At 53.8% G+C, this 18407-nt stretch overlaps 9 protein-coding genes across 9 annotated transcripts; 3 read left to right on the plus strand and 6 right to left on the minus strand.

Annotated features, from left to right (window-relative positions):
* Positions 1–1205: 1205 nt before the first annotated feature.
* CCOS01_13034 (major facilitator superfamily transporter) lies at positions 1206–2894 on the plus strand (the record flags this gene model as incomplete). The annotated part of the gene is made up of 4 exons (XM_060461181.1): positions 1206–1300; positions 1360–1487; positions 1544–2610; positions 2670–2894. 4 exons carry the CDS (start codon positions 1206–1208, stop codon positions 2892–2894), a joined length of 1515 nt encoding a protein of 504 aa, XP_060308383.1.
* Positions 2895–3428: 534 nt separating this feature from the next.
* CCOS01_13035 (uncharacterized protein) lies at positions 3429–4252 on the plus strand (the record flags this gene model as incomplete). The annotated part of the gene is made up of 3 exons (XM_060461182.1): positions 3429–3471; positions 3526–3862; positions 3943–4252. 3 exons carry the CDS (start codon positions 3429–3431, stop codon positions 4250–4252), a joined length of 690 nt encoding a protein of 229 aa, XP_060308384.1.
* A 508-nt stretch (positions 4253–4760) lies between these two features.
* CCOS01_13036 (copper amine oxidase) lies at positions 4761–7010 on the minus strand (the record flags this gene model as incomplete). The annotated part of the gene is made up of 4 exons (XM_060461183.1): positions 4761–5152; positions 5236–5716; positions 5770–6660; positions 6723–7010. The coding sequence occupies 4 exons, from the start codon at positions 7008–7010 to the stop codon at positions 4761–4763; spliced, it is 2052 nt and encodes a 683-aa protein (XP_060308385.1).
* A 2089-nt stretch (positions 7011–9099) lies between these two features.
* CCOS01_13037 (uncharacterized protein) lies at positions 9100–10074 on the plus strand (the record flags this gene model as incomplete). Its single annotated transcript, XM_060461184.1, has 1 exon — positions 9100–10074. The coding sequence occupies one exon, from the start codon at positions 9100–9102 to the stop codon at positions 10072–10074; it is 975 nt and encodes a 324-aa protein (XP_060308386.1).
* Positions 10075–10340: 266 nt separating this feature from the next.
* CCOS01_13038 (uncharacterized protein) lies at positions 10341–11846 on the minus strand (the record flags this gene model as incomplete). The annotated part of the gene is made up of 1 exon (XM_060461185.1): positions 10341–11846. One exon carries the CDS (start codon positions 11844–11846, stop codon positions 10341–10343), a length of 1506 nt encoding a protein of 501 aa, XP_060308387.1.
* A 2521-nt stretch (positions 11847–14367) lies between these two features.
* On the minus strand, positions 14368–14544 carry CCOS01_13039 (uncharacterized protein; the record flags this gene model as incomplete). The annotated part of the gene is made up of 1 exon (XM_060461186.1): positions 14368–14544. The coding sequence occupies one exon, from the start codon at positions 14542–14544 to the stop codon at positions 14368–14370; it is 177 nt and encodes a 58-aa protein (XP_060308388.1).
* A 137-nt stretch (positions 14545–14681) lies between these two features.
* On the minus strand, positions 14682–15387 carry CCOS01_13040 (CFEM domain-containing protein; the record flags this gene model as incomplete). Its single annotated transcript, XM_060461187.1, has 2 exons — positions 14682–14998; positions 15111–15387. The coding sequence occupies 2 exons, from the start codon at positions 15385–15387 to the stop codon at positions 14682–14684; spliced, it is 594 nt and encodes a 197-aa protein (XP_060308389.1).
* Positions 15388–16080: 693 nt separating this feature from the next.
* On the minus strand, positions 16081–16299 carry CCOS01_13041 (uncharacterized protein; the record flags this gene model as incomplete). Its single annotated transcript, XM_060461188.1, has 1 exon — positions 16081–16299. One exon carries the CDS (start codon positions 16297–16299, stop codon positions 16081–16083), a length of 219 nt encoding a protein of 72 aa, XP_060308390.1.
* Positions 16300–17400: 1101 nt separating this feature from the next.
* CCOS01_13042 (uncharacterized protein) lies at positions 17401–18081 on the minus strand (the record flags this gene model as incomplete). The annotated part of the gene is made up of 1 exon (XM_060461189.1): positions 17401–18081. The coding sequence occupies one exon, from the start codon at positions 18079–18081 to the stop codon at positions 17401–17403; it is 681 nt and encodes a 226-aa protein (XP_060308391.1).
* Positions 18082–18407: the final 326 nt, after the last annotated feature.

Below are 18407 nucleotides of genomic sequence, written 5' to 3' on the forward strand. Positions count from 1 at the left end.
ACGTCGCAATAGCGGATGAAGCCGCGCGCGTTCATGGGAAAACCAACTCAACCATTCGCGACATCTTCCAATCGGCTCTCCGGAGGTCTTGCATCTGATATATGATGCGGCGCTCAAACCCCGTGCTTGACAAGGTCCAGCTACCTAGTTCGCATCCGCCCCACGCACGCACGCACGAACGGCAGCTGCAACTTGTGCCCGGTGTGGTTTTCTCTCCCGTACAGATGCACGCCCGAATCTAAAGTCCGCGGCCTGTAATCTAAGCTCGTGCTCTGGTTGCCGACTAGGAGTGCCGATATTGACTCCCGAAACGTGTCGGGAATGGAGCGTGATCTGCATTCCTCCCCAGTTACGCCGAGTTGAGCCTAGTCGACATGGAAGGCTGGACAAGGGCTGCTTGCGACCAAAGCCGTTGTTGACGGGTCTGGAGGGAGAGAGGCACAGAAGCTGGCGCAATGTGATGCTCTATTCGGGAAGCTGCAGTTCTGACATTTGCTTATCGGCACGGCTGCAAGACAAGACTCGGTCAAATATTCGTGTCTGCTGCTGCAGTTACCTCGAAGAAGCAGCTGCTGCAGCGCGTAAACATACATCCATCTCATCACATCGCCAATCTTGCACCATTGTTGCTTGTTCGCCATCCCTGAGACTGGCATCGTTGCAACGGTCGTAGCAGACCCAAATTACCATCTCAACACGTCATCAGAGTGAGCATCTTCCTCACTGGCTGGCATGTCCCCCGATGTGGGAGTGGAATGGATCCGATAACATGGGCCGCGGTCCTGCAAGTGTTGCTTGGTGCTGGCTTGGTGCCGTTTCCCGAGCTCGCACCCGATGCAGATTGGATGTGAAAAGAGGCGTCCGCTCTTGTGGATGTCTACCCCGCGTTGTTTGGTGTGTGGGATAACCCGTCTGGGGTAGCTAGGTGCCACGCCTCCACCTCCAATCTGGGACAAGGGGGAAAGACAAGGGTCGCTAATGAGATATCTATCTCGCCAGCCTGGACCGGCCTACGGGATTTCCAGCTGGCCCCCTTGAGACCGTGTTTTGTTGAGTCAGTCGTCTCGACATTGAAAAGGGTCCTTCATCCCCTGCCAGATTCGAGAGTTTCCCTACCCCAGGTTACCTCTTCGACACCACGCCGAAGTCGACATTTCGCTCACAAAGGCATTCGGCTGAGCGACGCACCGCGCTCTCCTTTCATCATGAGTAACGATAAGCCCACCGTCGAGAACATCGACGACATCAACGCCAAGATGGCGCAAAGGTCCTCGTACGACGCGAAGCTTGACCCGGAAAAGTAAGACACGTACAGCAGCGCACTACTATCCAGAAACCTGGTTGACCCCTTATCGTCAGGCACACCGAGCAGTCTCTTGCGTACGACCCGACCGTAGAGAGAAAGCTTAGGCTAAAGATCGATCTCATGATTGTGCCAACGGTCGCTCTGCTTTACCTCTTCTGCTTCATTGACAGAGCCAACATTGGTTTGTTTCTTTCGGCTCGTTACAATGTTGACAACGACTTACAACTACCCCCCCAGGCAACGCTCGCATTGCAGGTCTCGAGAAGGACCTCGGCATGGCAGGCTACGACTACAATGGAACACTCAGTGTCTTCTACATCAGTTACATTCTATTCGAAATTCCCGCCAACATCCTCTGCAAGGTCATGGGGCCCGGATGGTTCCTCCCCCTTACCACCTTGCTCTTTGGCATCTGCTCAGTCGGCACTGCTTTCGTCCACACCGTCCCACAGCTCATGGCAGTCCGATTCCTTCTCGGCATCTTTGAGGCTGGAATGTTGCCAGGTATTGCCTATTATCTGTCCCGCTGGTACCGACGATCCGAACTCGCCTTCCGCCTCAGCTTGTACATTGTCATGGCGCCTTTGGCTGGAGCTTTCGGTGGTCTCTTGGCCTCTGCCATTCTTCGCCTCGATGGATTCGGAAGCATCCATACATGGCGCATGATTTTTGCCATCGAAGGAATCATCACAATCGGGCTGGCGCTCATCGGCTTCATTACCCTTACCGACCGCCCCGCCTCTGCTCGCTGGCTTACTGAGGCTGAAAAGGATCTCGCCGAGACCCGTGTTCGCTCTGAGCGTGTTGGCCAGACTCAAGTTCTCGACAAGATGGACACCAAAAAACTCCGTCGGGGAATTTTCGCACCTGTTACTTTGGCGACCTCGTTCGTCTTCCTTTTGAACAACGTCACTGTTCAAGGTCTTGCTTTCTTCCTGCCAACGATCGTCAGGGGTATCTACCCCACGGCGACTGTTCAGCGCCAACAACTCTTCACCGTCCCTCCCTACGTTGTTGGAGCCTTCTTCACCGTCCTGCTGCCACTGCTCAGCTGGCGCCTCGATCGCCGACAGATCTTCTTCATGATGTCTGCACCGCTAGCAATGATTGGTTATATCATGTTCCTGGCTTCAAAGGACCTCTCAGTGCGCTACGGTGCCACTTTCCTCATCACGTCAGCTGTATTCGCCCTCGGCGCCCTCACAAACGCCCAGGTCGCCGCGAATGTCGTGTCCGACACGGCACGTAGCGCAGCGATTGGAACAAACGTTATGTTTGGCAACGTGGGAGGCCTCATTTCAACTGTAAGCCTACCCCCCTTCCCCATTATAGCCTTTGATTGTATACTAACTCGTGGCTTTAGTGGGCTTTCTTGCCATGGGACGCACCCAACTACCCAATCGGCAACGGATTGAACCTGGCGACCTGCAGCATGATTCTGATTACCTCGACTCTCACGTTGTTCTGGATGAAGCGAGACAACCGTAGACGTGAGGCCCGAAACGTCGAGGCCGAGTTGCAGGGCTTATCGAGACAAGAAGAGAGTGATTTGGATTGGAAGCACCCTGCTTTCAGGTGGAAGCCCTAGATGGCTCCAGGAAGCGAGGAATATTTGCTTGGGGGATTTAGCCATACGATGCGACAAACTTATTGTCGAATTGATTATATACCATCACATGATCTGATGTGCACGCTCTAATACGAAGTTGACCGTTTTGGTTCTCAATTAAATCAATGGTGAGTTGGCAGCTTCACACGGCCAGTTGGCTATGAGGCACGCTCCTCAGAGACACGCCATTCGTATTTCCAGAAAGCGAATTCATCATGTCTTTGTTTGTCTCATCCACCGATATTCAAAACAAAGATTTCCAACGCGACCCTGAATTCAAAAGTCGGCAGGTACGGTTGCCTGTGCTAGGTCCTTCCATTGAGATGATGCTGCCTCATTTGGGGGGGCGGGGGGGTTCCTTCTGATTCTCTTTCTCTTCCTCTTTTTCTCGCCCTCCTCACCTTTTCAACGTCATCAACTGGAGCTTGGTACACTCCTCTCTCTCTCTCTCTCTCTCTCTCTCTCTCTCTCTCTCGCCCCGAACGCTATCACCACGACGTACACCCTGCAGCCATGGCTACTCCCAACGGAACAGAGCCTCCCAATTTCGGCAGAGGTAAGCCAGCCCAATTGCCTCGCCCCGTACCTTCCACATGTTGATACCTCGCAGAAGAACTCGAATCGCGGTTTAACTCCGTCATGACGCTGTTCCGCTCTGAAGCTCCACGCTCCCACGTGGAGAAGGCTGCTGCGGCGCTGCTCCTGGAACCCAGACTGGATTCTAGAAAACAATCCGTCCTACATTCTTTGCTTCTTGATGGCCCGGAAGGCTACGTTGAACACGCGGAAGAAGCGCTTCGGCATGCCGACCTAGTCATGCTCGCGATGTCGATCCTCCACCCTGGCATGTCGGATGATGCGCAGCCACTGATCACCATATTGGAGATGTCCCTGGAGAAAGCGCGTCGCTGCAAGGCCATCGTCGACCGCGCGTTAAAGGAGAAAGTGTTCGTGTCACCCCTTCTTTCTTTCTCCATACTATCTAAACTTCAAAACATATTGAGGCTAATGTACTTGGAAATAACAGGGTCGACACAGAAGTCATGATGGATCTCCTCGCCCATGAGGATGAACTGCAGCTCTTCCTCAAGCGATACATCGCTGCCATGGACGCCGCTCACGGACCTCCCCGAACCGCGCCCAAGGATGACGTCTCTCTCGATGGAGCGCCTGCTTATGATCCCGAGACGAGCTTGCTGCTCGGCCGTCTCTCGGCTCGTCTGCGATTCGCCAAAGAAGCTACGGAAGCCGCTTCCGAGGATCATGACCCAGAGGATGCTGCTACTCCCAAGAACACTACCTCCAAAGTCCAAGAGACCAGCGGCAATTATTTCTGATGCGGCGATCAAGCCAGAGCTTATCTAGGACCTCAGACCGGATATCATTCACAAGGCGGACTCCAGACCTCTCCTGCTGTCTACTTTGTCCGACATAGATGGCATCATCACAAGTTTCCTCATCTGCGTTGTACGTGCCGCGCCCGAGTGTCAGAGTGTTCATGCTAACGGAGTGCAAGAGACTAATCACGATCTTCTGCCTTTGGTGTCTACTTGACGCGTGTCTTGAGCGGCTAATATCGACTCTCATTATCGTACAGTCTCACTTCGCTATCGTACTCGACGGTTCTTTGCGTGTATGGGCGATGGGCGGAAATTTTGTTTTCGATTGGAATAAGGCCCTGGGAAAGCGCCACGGGTCTGGAGAGGATAGAACTCTATCATACAGTACGCAAGAAAAGCAGCCATGTGTTGTTAAATAAAATTGCTATCCAATACTATGTGCAAGCCTAAATGTCTATCTAAAACGCTTCATCCAAAATTCCTCAGTACAGAAACCGCCACCACCTCACAACTTGCTCTTCCCCGGCGCACAGCACGACTCCCCAGCAGCCGCACCGCCCGTAAAAGCAAGCTTGCTCACCCCGTCCGCCGCCTCCAGCGCGCCCTTGCCGGCAGCGACCTGGCTCGGCGTGCTGCAGTAGCTAGGCGGGACGTCCATGACGGGGTTGTTCGCGAAGAAGTTGCGCGGCCGCAGGAGGAGGGTGATGGGTTCCACGGGCATGATGGGGAAGTCCTCGGGCGCGGGGATGTGGGTGACGCCGAAGGTGTGCCAGAGGACAATGTCCTCTTGCTCGATGGACTCTGTGCCGTCGCCGATCCATTCGGGGATGCCGGAGGAGGGCTCGCCCGAGGTTTGGGGGACGTGGCGGCCCGCGGGCCAGAGTTCGTCGTCGCGGTCTGTTGGGGTTGGTCAGTTTTTTTTTCCCGTTCATTCAGGGTGATGACGGGAAAAGGGGGAGAGATGAGGAAGGGGAACTTACACTTTGTGACGTGCACAGCATGTCGCGCAAAACCAGCGCGCTTCCACACTAACGACCCCTCCTTGGGCAACAGCCCAGGAACCTCCCTACTGACGAGCTTATAACTCGCCGGCTTCCCGCTGTACGGATGCAGCTTATCCGTATTCGCAATCTCCCACGTGCGGCTCGTCGACCCGTCGTAGTCGGTCTTTGACTTGCCCGTGGTGTCGAGCTTGGTCTTCTTGGCGTAAAAGGCGTTTCCGTAATAGTTCTCGGGGGACCCGACGGGCGCGTCGGAGGCGACGGCGTCGGCGACGAAGACTGTGTTGCGGGGGCCGTCAATGTTGGCGTCGACGCGCAGGCAGAAGAGGTGCTGGTGGTTGTGGGCGTTGACGCCCGGGTAGACCTGGGTGCCCCAGCCTTTTGTGTCTTCGCCTGGGTTGAGGGAGTAGGTGTTTAGGATGCCGGTGAGTTTGATTTCGGGCTGGATTGTGCCGTCTTGCTGGTGAGGTGTTAGTCTCTCAGCTCTGGTATTCTTCAGTAAAGGGAACCTACGTGGAAGATCCATTGGATTGCGTATTCGTAGTTTGCGGCGGTAAAGATTTGCTGGATGATGAGCTTGCGGCCGCGGGTGACAATGACAGAGTCGTCGCGGAAGTCAGTGTGCTTGAAGAGAATGCCACTGTCCTCCTCGTGGATGCAGATGGCGTTCTTGATGGTGCGCACGCCGCCGTTGCGGGTGGGGAACTCGGCGTCGAGGTAGTGGATCTCGCCCTTGCAGTCGCAGCCGAGCGAGAGGCTGTTTGTCATGTACCCGGCGCCGTACTCGCCCAGGTCGAAAGCGTGCTTGCGCTGGTGAGGGTGCTCCGGGTTTCCGTAGGGGACGACCATTTCCGCGAGGGACAGGCGGTAAAAGATGGGGCGGACGTTGCCCTTGTCGTTGTAGGTGATGTTGCTGAGGACGATGCCCTCGCGGTAGTTGAAGCCGATGTGGAAGTTCCAGTTCTGCCAGGCGATCTGGCGGCCCTGCATCTGGAAGGAGACGCCCTGGGGCTGGGTGATGTTGATGGGCTTGAGGTCGGTGCGGTAGCCGCCGGACTGCTTCTTCACGGCGGCGGGTGTGTAGTCGACGGGGGCGGCCTTGCTGAGGGGCCGGCGGACGGTGGGGATGTCGATGGCGATGATGGCCTGCTTGTCGGCGTCGTAGATGGGGCAGAAGTCGAGGGGGTACTGGTACTGGCAGGTGTCCGGGTCCGGGCGGTAGTACATGAGGGCCTGCTGGAGGCGGATGGTGTTGCCGTGGCGCTCGTCGTAGCCGATTGTCCAGGGGTCGCAGTAGACCTTGTGCATGTCGGATTTGGGGATGCCGGAGATTTCGCACTGCTCAATGACTTTGGGGTCGGTGCGGCAGATGTGTTCGACGATTTGGAGTTCTTCCATTGTGATCTGTGGTTGTGGTGTTAGTCTTGGACTCGCAGGTGCAAGAATCGTGGTAAAGGTGGACTGACGATGGGCTGCACGCCTTGCATGAGCTCCCACTTGGTGATAGCACCCGAGGCGAGGTCAACGAGGCCATCGTAGACCTTACCGCCCTTTGCGATGACGACAACGTCGGCGATGCGGGCGGGGAGGGGTGTTGTCGTGGGCGAGGCGAGCCATCTTGTCAATTCGGCCTTGCGGGGTTCGTGGAGGGAGACGACGTTGAAGAAGACATCGCCATGGGCCTTTGTGACGGCAGCGATGGCCTTTTCAATCTCTGCGGAAGAGAGGGGATCTAGAGGGTGCGGCGGTGCCATTGTGTATGTCTCTGTGGTTGTGTAGATCCTCTGTGTATATGGTTATACAGGTTTCCTTGTCACCGAGAGAGGTGTTGCGAGAGGTCAATGGCGAGTGTGGAGGGTATCGAGAGAATTGCAATTGGAGATTGAGGGAAGTCGAGCTCTAGATAAAGCTACAGCTTATATCTCCAAATCGATCAAGGGGATCCCCAGAGTGAGGCCCCTCACCCCTCTTCTTCCGACCAGGAGCGCGCAAGATAGGCGCGCTCTCTTGTTCTCATCCGATGCGCGACTCGTCCCTCCAAGACCAGCCGGATCAGGCAATGCAAGCCTACGCAGTAAAGTGACCTGGGGTATTGCTCGGGGGCCGTTCAGACGACAAACGAGGTGCACCGTACCTTGCACAAGCGATGTGGCGCGTCACGCCAATTGGCAATCAACTGGCAAAGGGCGCTGTAAGCCGTTGCGTTTGATAAGTCAAGCCATTGGACAAAGTGGAGACGTCTGAATTAGTTTGATAAGAGCTTTAGCTTTAGCTTCTTAGTATTCCGGAATTGAGGTACAGGATAGGATGAATGGAGTTGTAAGGCGTGGTCAACGTTTCGTCTGGTCGACCCGATAAGGACAGTCGCACACAGACTGTGCATTAGCTGCGCATTTCCGACGATTCGTCTCCCGGGACGCGAGAGAACTCCATGAAACTCCAGGTTAGCTCAAGCGCTGGGGAGCATGAAGGAATCGTTGGTCTTGGAAAGTAATGCAGATGAAGAGACGTGGAGGGGAGAGAGACACATGGAAGAAAGTGGGGGGGGAAGGGCGGGACGAGGGGCTGGATGGGGAAACCCTAGACGATAAGCTCTGGTGACCTCAACCTCCGGGTGTCCTTATCAGAGGTGGACCCCTTAGGGCCCACTCTCCGGGACCGGAGGTGTCGGTTTGCACGGCTGTTTTGGTGGGGCCCTGCTCGGAACCGCAGGCGCTGCCAGGTTCGGGCGAGCGGTGACTGTTCTGGCCACTCAGCAAACGCCGGGTAAAATCGCCTAATTGGGTTTAGTCAAGGACTCTGACCATTCAGAAGGAGGCTGTGAGTTCTCATGGTCGAATGCTTTACCTAAAGGCACCTCAACCAGGCATCTGGAAACTCACCCATTTCACTGATAGGACTAAGCCGTTTCTTGCCCAAAAGTGCGAAGGTGCGAAAGTGCGAAAGGCCAGCTGGACGTCAGAGTCTTGGACGAAACCCCGATCCCTACGGCAGGATATCTAGCTCTTTTGAAGTTGTCCTTGATGGAGTAACCTGCCCTACAAATCATGCAGCGGGCGTGTTATCGCGCCAATGTGGGAGTGCCTCAACAGCAGCCACGCGATGGGCGCAGCAACCCCCAAACATATTGCACCTTGCAGCGCGGTCTTGAACTCTGTATCAATGCCAGTTGAGAAATTGAGTACTCGGTATGATCACCGTACCTTGGTGATGGACGTGACCAGTTACAGCAAGGCGGAATGCAGAACAACGATGAAGGCAGGTAGCACAATGTCCGATCGGAGTTAAGGGGTTGCTGGTGATGACGTCAGCAAAATTTCTGCCATTGCTCCCGAATGCCTCAACTGTGACTTCCGTCTGGTGAAAGTCGAATGGGACATCATTAGCTATGGGCAAAGTTGGACCCGTAATACATTCATCATCTGCCAATTTGGGACAAGGTACGTTTCGTTGTCTATTATCGGTCAGCCTCGAGATTGTGGCAACCAACTAATTGAGCCACAGCATAGAGTCATCCTCAATCAAGTCCAAGAGTCATCGGCATCAAGGGAACCTCCCAGGTACCATATTGTAGCGCAAAAGCACTTGCAAAGGCTCTTTCCGGGACAAACCCTTCGCCTGTGTTGCATTTTCAAGAGTTTGCAACATAAACTACACACAGGATATTCCAGTCTTCGCAGCAATAAGAGCATTCTATCCGTACTATCAAGAAACTCAGCAGCTACAACTACCCCGGATCTACCCCGGGCCCAGATTTCCCCGGCCCCGGTTCCAACGCCGACGACGCTCGTTTTGACTCCCCCTACCCACCCAGCCAAGACACCACTCACAGCTAACACCACAATGGCCACATTCGCAACCCCTCTGCCGCAATCAAGCCGGTCCGAGATCCTCGAATGGCGCTTCCCCAAACCCTATCACCAATACGTCCTGACCGGCAAGTCTAGAGCAGCATGGCACACCTCCTTCGTCATCCCCCAACTCAACCTCCTCCTCGACGCAGGCCTCGTCGTGAATAATCTACGCCCAAAACACATCTTCATCACCCACGGCCACTCAGACCACTGTCTCCTCGCCCCGGCCTTCACCAAGCGCGAAGACCCACCAGACATCTTCTGCCCCGTCGAGATGAAGAAGGCCTTTGACGACTTTTGCCTCGCAAAGACCCTCCTCAACCGCGGCGGTCTCACAACTAGCAACGACGCCGAGGCCGTGGGTCTCAAGGTCGACGGCAAGGGTACCGACGAGGAGGGCAGGACCGAGGGGGAGAGGGCCTTCCTCGGCACGCACGTCACGACGGCTGTGAGACACGGCGATGTGGTGCCACTGCGACGGCTCAAGGGCATGGACGCCCTCGTGTTCCAGTGCGACCACAACGTCCCCGCCGTGGGCTACGTCTTCCGGACCACGACGCACAAGCTCAAGGCCGAGTATACCTCGCTCCCCGGCCCGGAGCTCAAGAGCCTGCGGCAGTCGGGCGTGGAGCTGACGGCGCCGGTGACGACGCCCGTGTTTGCGTTCCTTGGTGATACGACGGCGTCGACGCTGGCTGCGGAGCCGGAGTGGTTGGCGCAGGGGATCCCGGTGGTGATTACCGAGTGCAGTTTTCTGTATGATGAGCATGATGCGCAGGCGGAGAAGACGAAGCATACCAAGTGGAAGGATCTCGACAAGGTGGTGCGCAAGTGGCCCAAGACTACGTTTATTTTGACGCACTTCAGTATGCGGTATAGTAACAAGGATGTTGTTGCTTTCTTCAATGGGTTGGAGGATCCGCCGAAGAATATTGTCGTTTGGGCTGATGGGCAACCGGAGTAAAGAGTACAGGTGGGCTAGAGACAGCATTGATAGAGGGCGTTTATCTAAATCAAGCAAGGGTTGGTTACTTTCTAGATGGATAGACTCAAGAAAGCATTAGAGCATTTACAGACCAGCAGTTCTTTGATAGACACTCTGTCGATTCCGGTCCCTTGGCCAACGCGTATATGATGAGGCACAAACATCCAAACCTCCCGAAACGCTCTTTCAACTAGGCACGAGACCGCATCCTCCATCTCAGTCAACTGAACAACACGGGCCTACAATCATTGCACCTTCATCCCAGCAAACACATCACTCGTCATAGCCGTCCACAGATCCATCAAATAATTCTTCCTCGGGGCCCACCGCCCCGACCCAGCCTTGGGAAACACCTTTGCCGCGTTCCGCACATACGTAGACTTGAGCGGCATCATCGCATTCGGCTTCATATTCGGATCTTCGAGCAGCGGCGTCACCGCCCTCAGCCTCTTCTTCTCCATCCCGCGCCACAATCTCACCAGGAACGAGCTCGTCGCCTCTGCGCCGAGCGTCCACGACGCATTGGCATACCCGAACACGTAGGCCATGTTGGGCATGTCCTGAAGCATACAACCCTTGAAGGCGAACTTCGTGTTGGGGTCTACGCGCCGGCCGTCCACGGACAGGGCTATCGAGCCGGCGAAGCGGATCTTTAGACCCGTCGCTGTGACGATGATGTCTGGATGGAGAACTCTTCCGGATTTTAACACAATGCCGGAGCCTGTCACTTCTTGAATGGTATCCGTCACCACATCCGCCTTACCAGACCTCAGCGCCTGATAAAAATCCGAATTCGGACACACGCAGAGGCGCTGTTCCCAAGGGTTATACCGCGGCTTAAAGTGCGGATCGAGCGGGATATTCGGCGGCAACTGCTTCTTCGCCGCGCCCAACAGGAACCGGCGCGCGGAGCCGGGAAACCACTGGCAGTAGTAGTACAAGATATACGACAACAGGAAATACTGCACCCGCAGGAGCCGGCTCGAGACGGACTTCGGCAGGATGGAGAGCATGAAGCGCTGCAGACCGGCTTTGCGAGAGGGCATGCCGATGATGTAGGTCGGGCTGCGCTGGAGCATCGTCACGCGCGCGGCGTCGGTGGCGATGTTGGGGAGGAGGGTGACGGCCGTGGCGCCGCTGCCTATGATGACGACGTTTTTGTTGGTGTAGTCTAGGTCCTTGGGCCAGAATTGCGGGTGGACGAGCTGGCCTTGAAAGGTGTCGATGCCGGGGATCGCGGCGGCGAGGGGCTGTTCGTAGTCGTAGTATCCTGTGCCGAGGACGACGAACCGCGCGGCGATGGTCTTTGTCTGTTGCTTTTCGTTTGTCCCGTCGTTAGCTCCTCCCCCTGTGACCGAGGCCTTGAGAATCCATCTGCATGTCGCCGAGTTCCAGTCCGCGGAGGCGACTTGGTGGTTGTACTTTATGTGTCTGTCGATGCCGTGCTCGGAGGCTGATTCTTCGAGGTAGGCGCAGATTTCGGGCCCGCCTGCGAGGGGGTTCTCGCCTTTCCATGGATTCCATGAGAAGCCAAAGGTGTATATGTCCGAATCGGAGCGGATGCCGGGGTACTGAAATAAGTCCCACGTCCCGCCCATCCGTGGACGGCCCTCAAGAATGGCGTAGCTTGCGTTCTTGGGGCCGTGGGATTGGAGGTAGTATGCCGTGTTGATGCCAGAGATACCGGCGCCGATAATGATATAGTCGTAGATCTCGTCTACCTTGAGGTCTGCGGGATGAGTTGACGCCATCGTGATGGTTTTGTTAGTAACATACGCAAGTATACGGTGTGACGAGCAAGAAGGCTTCTATGGGAAGTTGCACATGGGATTTAGCCACCTTTTGTATGATTCATGTGAAGGACTATCTACTACATGAAAAGCATACCCACCTCGCAACATCTAAACCAACCAATGCCCGACCGTGGCGAGGGTCCTGCGCCTAGATTTCCTAATTCAGTGTCACAGAAACGCAGAGTTGCCGAGGCTTGCGAGATGGGATGAAACCTAGAAACCTGCGTCCAATGTGTTTCTCGACTTGTTTTACCAAGCAGCCCGTCGCACGAACGGGAGAACAGAGGGAGCTCGGGGTATCGGCGTGTTCGTTCGGCCTCCGTTCCTCTATGGAAGACCCCGTGTGTGGTGCATACTATGTCAAAGGGCCATGATTCATACATGCAAATAGGAAGTCGATGGTGAGGGGAATAGGCATGGCCAAGGAAAGCACTGCATGAACCCACCTCACACAACTGAGTTGTCAATTATGTGGGTTTAGACCGTCTAGTTGTCATTGTAACTCTACGTGTGACTTCACCTCTCTCTCTCCTACGGGCGTCCGCGGGTGCGGAGAGAATACTAGTGTCTCAAGAACAACCCCATTGCCCCCACGCATTGACCTAGCTTTCCAAGTTGCCTCGGCTGTTGATCTCGCTTTAGACGCGATCATGAGATCGGACGACGATCTCTAGGACGATACGGGGCCCGGAAAACAACACCCCCGGCGGGCGCAATGTGGACGCAGCTTTGCGAATGCGAAAGCCCCATGTCGGTCGGTGCATGTGCGGGGCCTCCGTTGGACTTATAATCTCCCCGATCGGCTCCGGGCCGTAAGAGTGCTCCCCCGTGCGAGTACATACTAAGCTCTTCCCGACCCCGCGTCCCCGCATCTGTACTTGACATCCGTGCATCCGGCAATCGCGTAAGATGGAGGATAGAGCTTGTTATCTCGCATCTGACCCCGTGGGGAAAGCGCATTCGTAGTGAGAAGTATAAAATAGTACAAATGTTTATATCAACTTAGCTGAGTTAGTTTCTTCCCGATTTGAGACCATAGGCCCACGCCTGAACAGCCTTTGACAGACTCCCCAGTTGATGAATTTCCCTGAAAAAAAAGGCTTGAAAAACGCTTTGAGGACGCCAAACTCTCAGTCTTACAGCAAGCCACCTGCCCTACGGGCTTGAATTGAGTGGAAGTCTCGGAGAGCTGAGGTAAATATAGAAGCTACTGGCAAAATCACCATCGAATTTGCGATTAGTCAACATTTCATTTTCAAAGTTCTGCGTCCTGAAGGTAATACTCGATGGGGTCATTTCAAAGAGCGAGGTGTTTGTCATTCTGTTGGCTAGAGTTCGGTCTCCGTTGCCGACATGCTTCTCAAAAACGGATCGCTGATATGTCACTAAGCTTAGACTCAGAGCCCGTGTTTCTAGACCTATAACCGTGACGCAGAAAGCGAGTAAATCACTCAGACATTGCCGAGACACTGCGGAGGATCATTCCACTGGAGACCATCCAACTGGGTTCAATTTTCCGTAGGCTGTCAGCACTCGAAGATTGGCATAGATATATATATGGGTACGTCGATGAGTAGATAGATTCTCTCAAGAGCTGAACGCTTTGCCAGTGACCGAACTAAGAGAGACGGAGTTTCGGGGGATCTTTGACAGAGCCGTCGTCACCTTAGTCGCCTCGGCCCGCTGGAAGGCCCTCGCAGCAATACGACCCCTTTCGCCGGCCCATGAGTGGTCAAGCTTGTTTGAATTGCCCACATAGGGTTAGCATGCTTGGTCTTTATAACGTGCAAACACGAGAGCTTGTCATCCTAACTCAAGCTATATAATTGCTCAAGTCCGATCTGTCGCGGCCCTTCATAAGCATACTTATGTAAACAACTGTCTTTACCATCCTTATCTCCAGCATCAAGAAAACAACGGCTGCCCTTTGCCTAGCTTGAGGAAAGCTTGCCATGTAATATTCCCGCCACTGTCAGCCCACATGAAGTCGCCCTTCAATTGACATTCCACAACGAGTTATCTGACTTGTAAGTGTACAATATAGGGACTAATCGATCCAAGATTCACAAAGTGAGGACGCCCTTGTTACAATTCTTATCCAGCTATGGGGTCTTCATGCGTCCAATACAATTGCACCCCACCCCATGATTGATGAGGTCTGTATGTCGAACTAAATCGGCACAGGGACGGCTTAGGCCAAGGAATTTCAAATTGATCGACGAGTGAGCAAGGACGGACTTTCGCGGATGTAAGTGCGAGATACTATCAAAGGAGTGTCATTTTATCATTGTTCATCGCCGTGATCAAATTTGACCTGCTCAAGCATAGGCATCAGCCAAGCAACTAGATTGCTCGAGCTCGAGCTCAATGCGTAAATGTTCTATAATTAGGATTAAACAACTAACCCCATCTTCGACAATGTCGTCCTCCAAACCAGCGCCCCCATCCAAGATACAAACTACAGACGACCACGTATGGCTCACAGACCTAAGTGATCGTGTGTAGTTGTAAGATGGGAGCGCCCCGCCCTGGTCATTGACTTTCCTGTGAGAAAGCTGGCTTTGAATTGACTGTGTCGCGTGAGATCGTCGGTAGAAGAAGAGTCGGGCTGAGTATGTAGGTCGCCGGCCTCTGGGTATATCCGTCCATAAGTCATGATGTAAAAGTGGTGTTCTGAAGAAGGAGTAATGATGCAAAAAGCCGACCGCCGTGGTATCCACCGCCAGGCCAAAACATTATCAGCGAAGTCATCAATCCTTTCCAGATTGATCTTGCCTCCAAGCTAAGTTCGACTCATTGTGCAACCGCAGCAGCTACCGCCACTCCGACAAAGGCGATGAGCATAGCGAGACTTGAGTCAGACTGGCGACCTGCAGCATTGACGGGCGACGACGTTGAGAACGGAGGGCTCGTCGGGAGGGGGTTCCATGTGTCTCCGCCGCCACCGCCTTGCGTTGCCGACGCAGACGCTGAACCACCACCAGCACCTCCAGACGCCGTGGCTGTTGCGGTCGCAGGCGATGAAGCGAACGAAGAGCCCGAGATGGCTGAGACGAAGGACCCGGATACTGTTGAACCACCAACAGCACCTGCGCCAACACAACCACAAACTTGGTCTTGTCAGCCTTTCTGTCCAACAAAGATTGATTGCCGCATGATGACCAACAAGTCATGATGATAGATACTTATGATCGAATGTTCATGGGGAAAGGAGGAACTTACCGGATGAAGCTCCGTTGATAACAGCCTGGAACGACGCGGCAGGACAGCCCGTCGCAACACAGGGCTCAATGGCGGCGTATAGAGCCGCTTCTTGTCCACATTGACATGAGAAATCGAGGCTATCGCATCCTACAAAAGACGCGCCGTCGAGAAAACAGCTTTGCGCGCAGGAAGGAATAGCTGTGACGGCGACGCTCGCGCAGTTTTCCGCCGCCGCCACGCCGCCCGCCAGCAACACCGCGCCGGCGACGAGACGAGTGAAGTTCTTCTTCATCATGATATATGATACGATATGTTTCTGTACTCTTCTTGACCGAGTACTGTTTGGTTTAAGCGATTGTGAAGTTTGGTCGAATTGGGAGATGGTGAAACGAGGAGTGCTTCAAGGAGTCTTGTTGAACATGGAGATGGAGCGTCCAATTCGTTCCTGGGTGGCCCGGATACATGCAGGAGAAAGGGAGAATGGGGGAACAAGCTTCCTTTGTGGAGGGAGACTGTAGGAAAACCCTGCATGGGGGAGAGGGTGGGAGTGGGAACGGGGACATAGAAAAGGCAACAACCGACAATCACGTTTGTTCTTTTGTCACCTACCTCGCGATAAACACTACCCACAACTCAAAGCCATGAGCTCTAGACCAGCAAGCCTGGGCTTCCTTCAGCTGCACGTTGCAGCTCAGCTAGCTTCCTCGGGAGCTATCTAATTTCCCTCACAGGTTTTCGCTTTCACATGTGGGCTGCTGTGCTCCCAACTGGCGGCTGGTCGGCATGAGGTCATGTCCGTCGAGCCGTAAATGGGAATATCATCACTAATACGACGCAGGTGGAGAGGGATGTCACCCACACCAGCGCACACACACACACACACACTCCAGCGCACCAAAATTTTTCACTGAGTAAGGCAAGGTAGTTGTCATTCTTTCATTGCGCTATCTTACTCGGCCGACTTCTCCTCATCCACTTTCCCCCGCAGTCAACCCCGGGGGGTCTGGGGACGGCGATGCCTTCCGATATGGGGCAAGACGCGGGGGAATCGACAGGGATGCCCGAGGGGGGATGGCGCTGATCCTTTGGGCCCTGGCACTACTGCGTACGGCAAAGTCGCAGGTGTTGCTCTTTTAAGCTTTTGACCTGGGGCGCGGACGAATCGTTTGTCTGATGATTGACTTGGCCGTTGGGATGGACGAGCCATTTTGCCCAAGTCTTGGACGCTGGTCCGACCAGGAAGAGGCGCTGGCCTCGCGCTATATCAAGTTGGGAGCTTGGTGACAGGGGTTGGTGTAGACAACACCCTGGCGATGTGATTTGATGTGCAGGTGATAAGCTGGCTGGCTGAATCCACCATGAATGGACCGAGGCTGGCAGAAGACGCACGCGACAAACATTTGATTGTGATTTCGCATCTCGTATTAGGGCGAGGTGGTGGCATCGTTCCCCGTAACAGAGATCTTGACGGACGAGGCGGATGAGGATGCTGCTTCGAGGTGGCGAGCCAATCGAGGCTTGAAGACACTTACTTACATCAATTGACCGCCCAGGCCGTTGGAAAAGGCTCGCCGGTGGCTTACTTAAGTTCCTTTCTGCTAGTGCTAGGCCTCACAAACGCAGCCAATTGTTGGTAATATCGTATGAGCCACTAACAGAGTGCTAAGACATGCTGCCACCACAACATCAATCGGTTGGACGAGATCATTAAGCAAACGGTTCGACATCGTTAGTAGGGATTGAAGGCGCAATTTCGTAAATACCTAAGCGATGGCATAAGTGAGACGTTAGATTAGCCCGTGTGCGTGGATTGGAGGGAGAGATTGAAACGGCTTGCAATGTCACGTCTTTTTCGTCTTCCAAGATTCTTCTGAAAAGTCTGGATTTCCCGAGAGACTTCGGAAATTAGACGAAGATGGTTGCATGTACCTGGCCTATCATAGGCTAAGGTTGCCTGTACTTTATCATCTCCAGTCTGCAGGCTTCCTAGCCGATGTTACCAACTTTGTTATGCTGCCAGGCTGCTAATCCATGCCTCAGAAAACGTGTTTTTTCCCGACTGTGACTTGTTAGAGTATCGTACTTGTGACTCAAAAAGAATTGACTTTCTTCGATAACAGGGTACTTGGACTTGGTAAAGTTTTTGGAGGTATCTATGACTCTGTTGTTGTTTCGATTAGATCAAGGGCATATCTGGGATTTGATCGGAAGCCGAACTTATGCTTCTTTGCAACTCTCTGTAGTCACATGCAACGATAGATCTGCGCATGCATGCGACCGCACTATCATAACGAATGTGTGATAAAGCTCAACCAAGGAGCGTCTCCAGCCCTTCTTCCTCAATGACATCTATCCAGTGGACATGGTCGACAATCCTCAATTCCGGATCAATCACTATGTCTCCCCCGTCCATGCGCGACCATACCTTGACAAGAAGGGTCATGGCACGCTGTATGGTGTGTAGGCCAATGATTTGGTAGGTCCGGGACAATCTCTGGAGGACAAATTTTCTCCATCGCTCGATACTGCAATTAAAAGTGTACTGTTCTGACGTGAATTGGCCCTCATCCGCTACCATGATTTTACCAAGTACTGAGCCGGCGATAGTGAATACCAGAGTCTGCGTTGCGATGGTCCGAGAGTCGTCCGGCATGGTTTCGAGGGTATTCAAGATGTCAAAAGCAAGCTTCAGTAACAGCTGTGACGGTCTGTCTATCCCATCGCAAAGTATACGAACTGCTGGATCCGACTCCAGACGAGCTTTGGCCAGCTCCGGAAAGGCGCGGTACAGTTCCAAACAGCCACTCAGCTGGTAACAGTGGGCAAGTTGAAGGAAGTGAATGGGTGGAGCCTTGATATCGCCGGTGTCCTCAATGGATGACAACCTAGGGAGCTTGCTTCTGCGGATTTGATCTTCTAACAAAGAAGCTTCGTCAAGGAGATTCCCTTGCGCCACTTTTTCGAACGCTTTGATTTTGTTTGACAACATGGCGCGCGTGAGTGATCTTTTCCTTCGTACAAGCGAACCAACTTTCGCCAAGTAAATGAACACCGAAGTCCCAACACCGGTCCAGGGACAGACATATGAAGGGGGTATCATGTCGATTTCGAGGAAAGGATCAAGGTAAGAAAGTGAGTCGGCCAGTTGATCAACAAGGAAAGAGACGAGCACTTCCCAGTATACCATCGATGAAACGAGAAAAGTTTGACTCTGGGTCATGATGATTAACTTTGAAGGACAGTCCAGTCCTTGAAATTTGGCCCAGGATTCAAAGAGCTGTCGAGACCCATGGATGTGGAATAGGCCGAGTGATG

Source organism: Colletotrichum costaricense (assembly GCF_030867565.1).
Source record: "Colletotrichum costaricense strain IMI 309622 chromosome Unknown Scaffold_16.1, whole genome shotgun sequence".
Taxonomy (NCBI): Eukaryota; Fungi; Ascomycota; class Sordariomycetes; order Glomerellales; family Glomerellaceae; genus Colletotrichum; species Colletotrichum costaricense.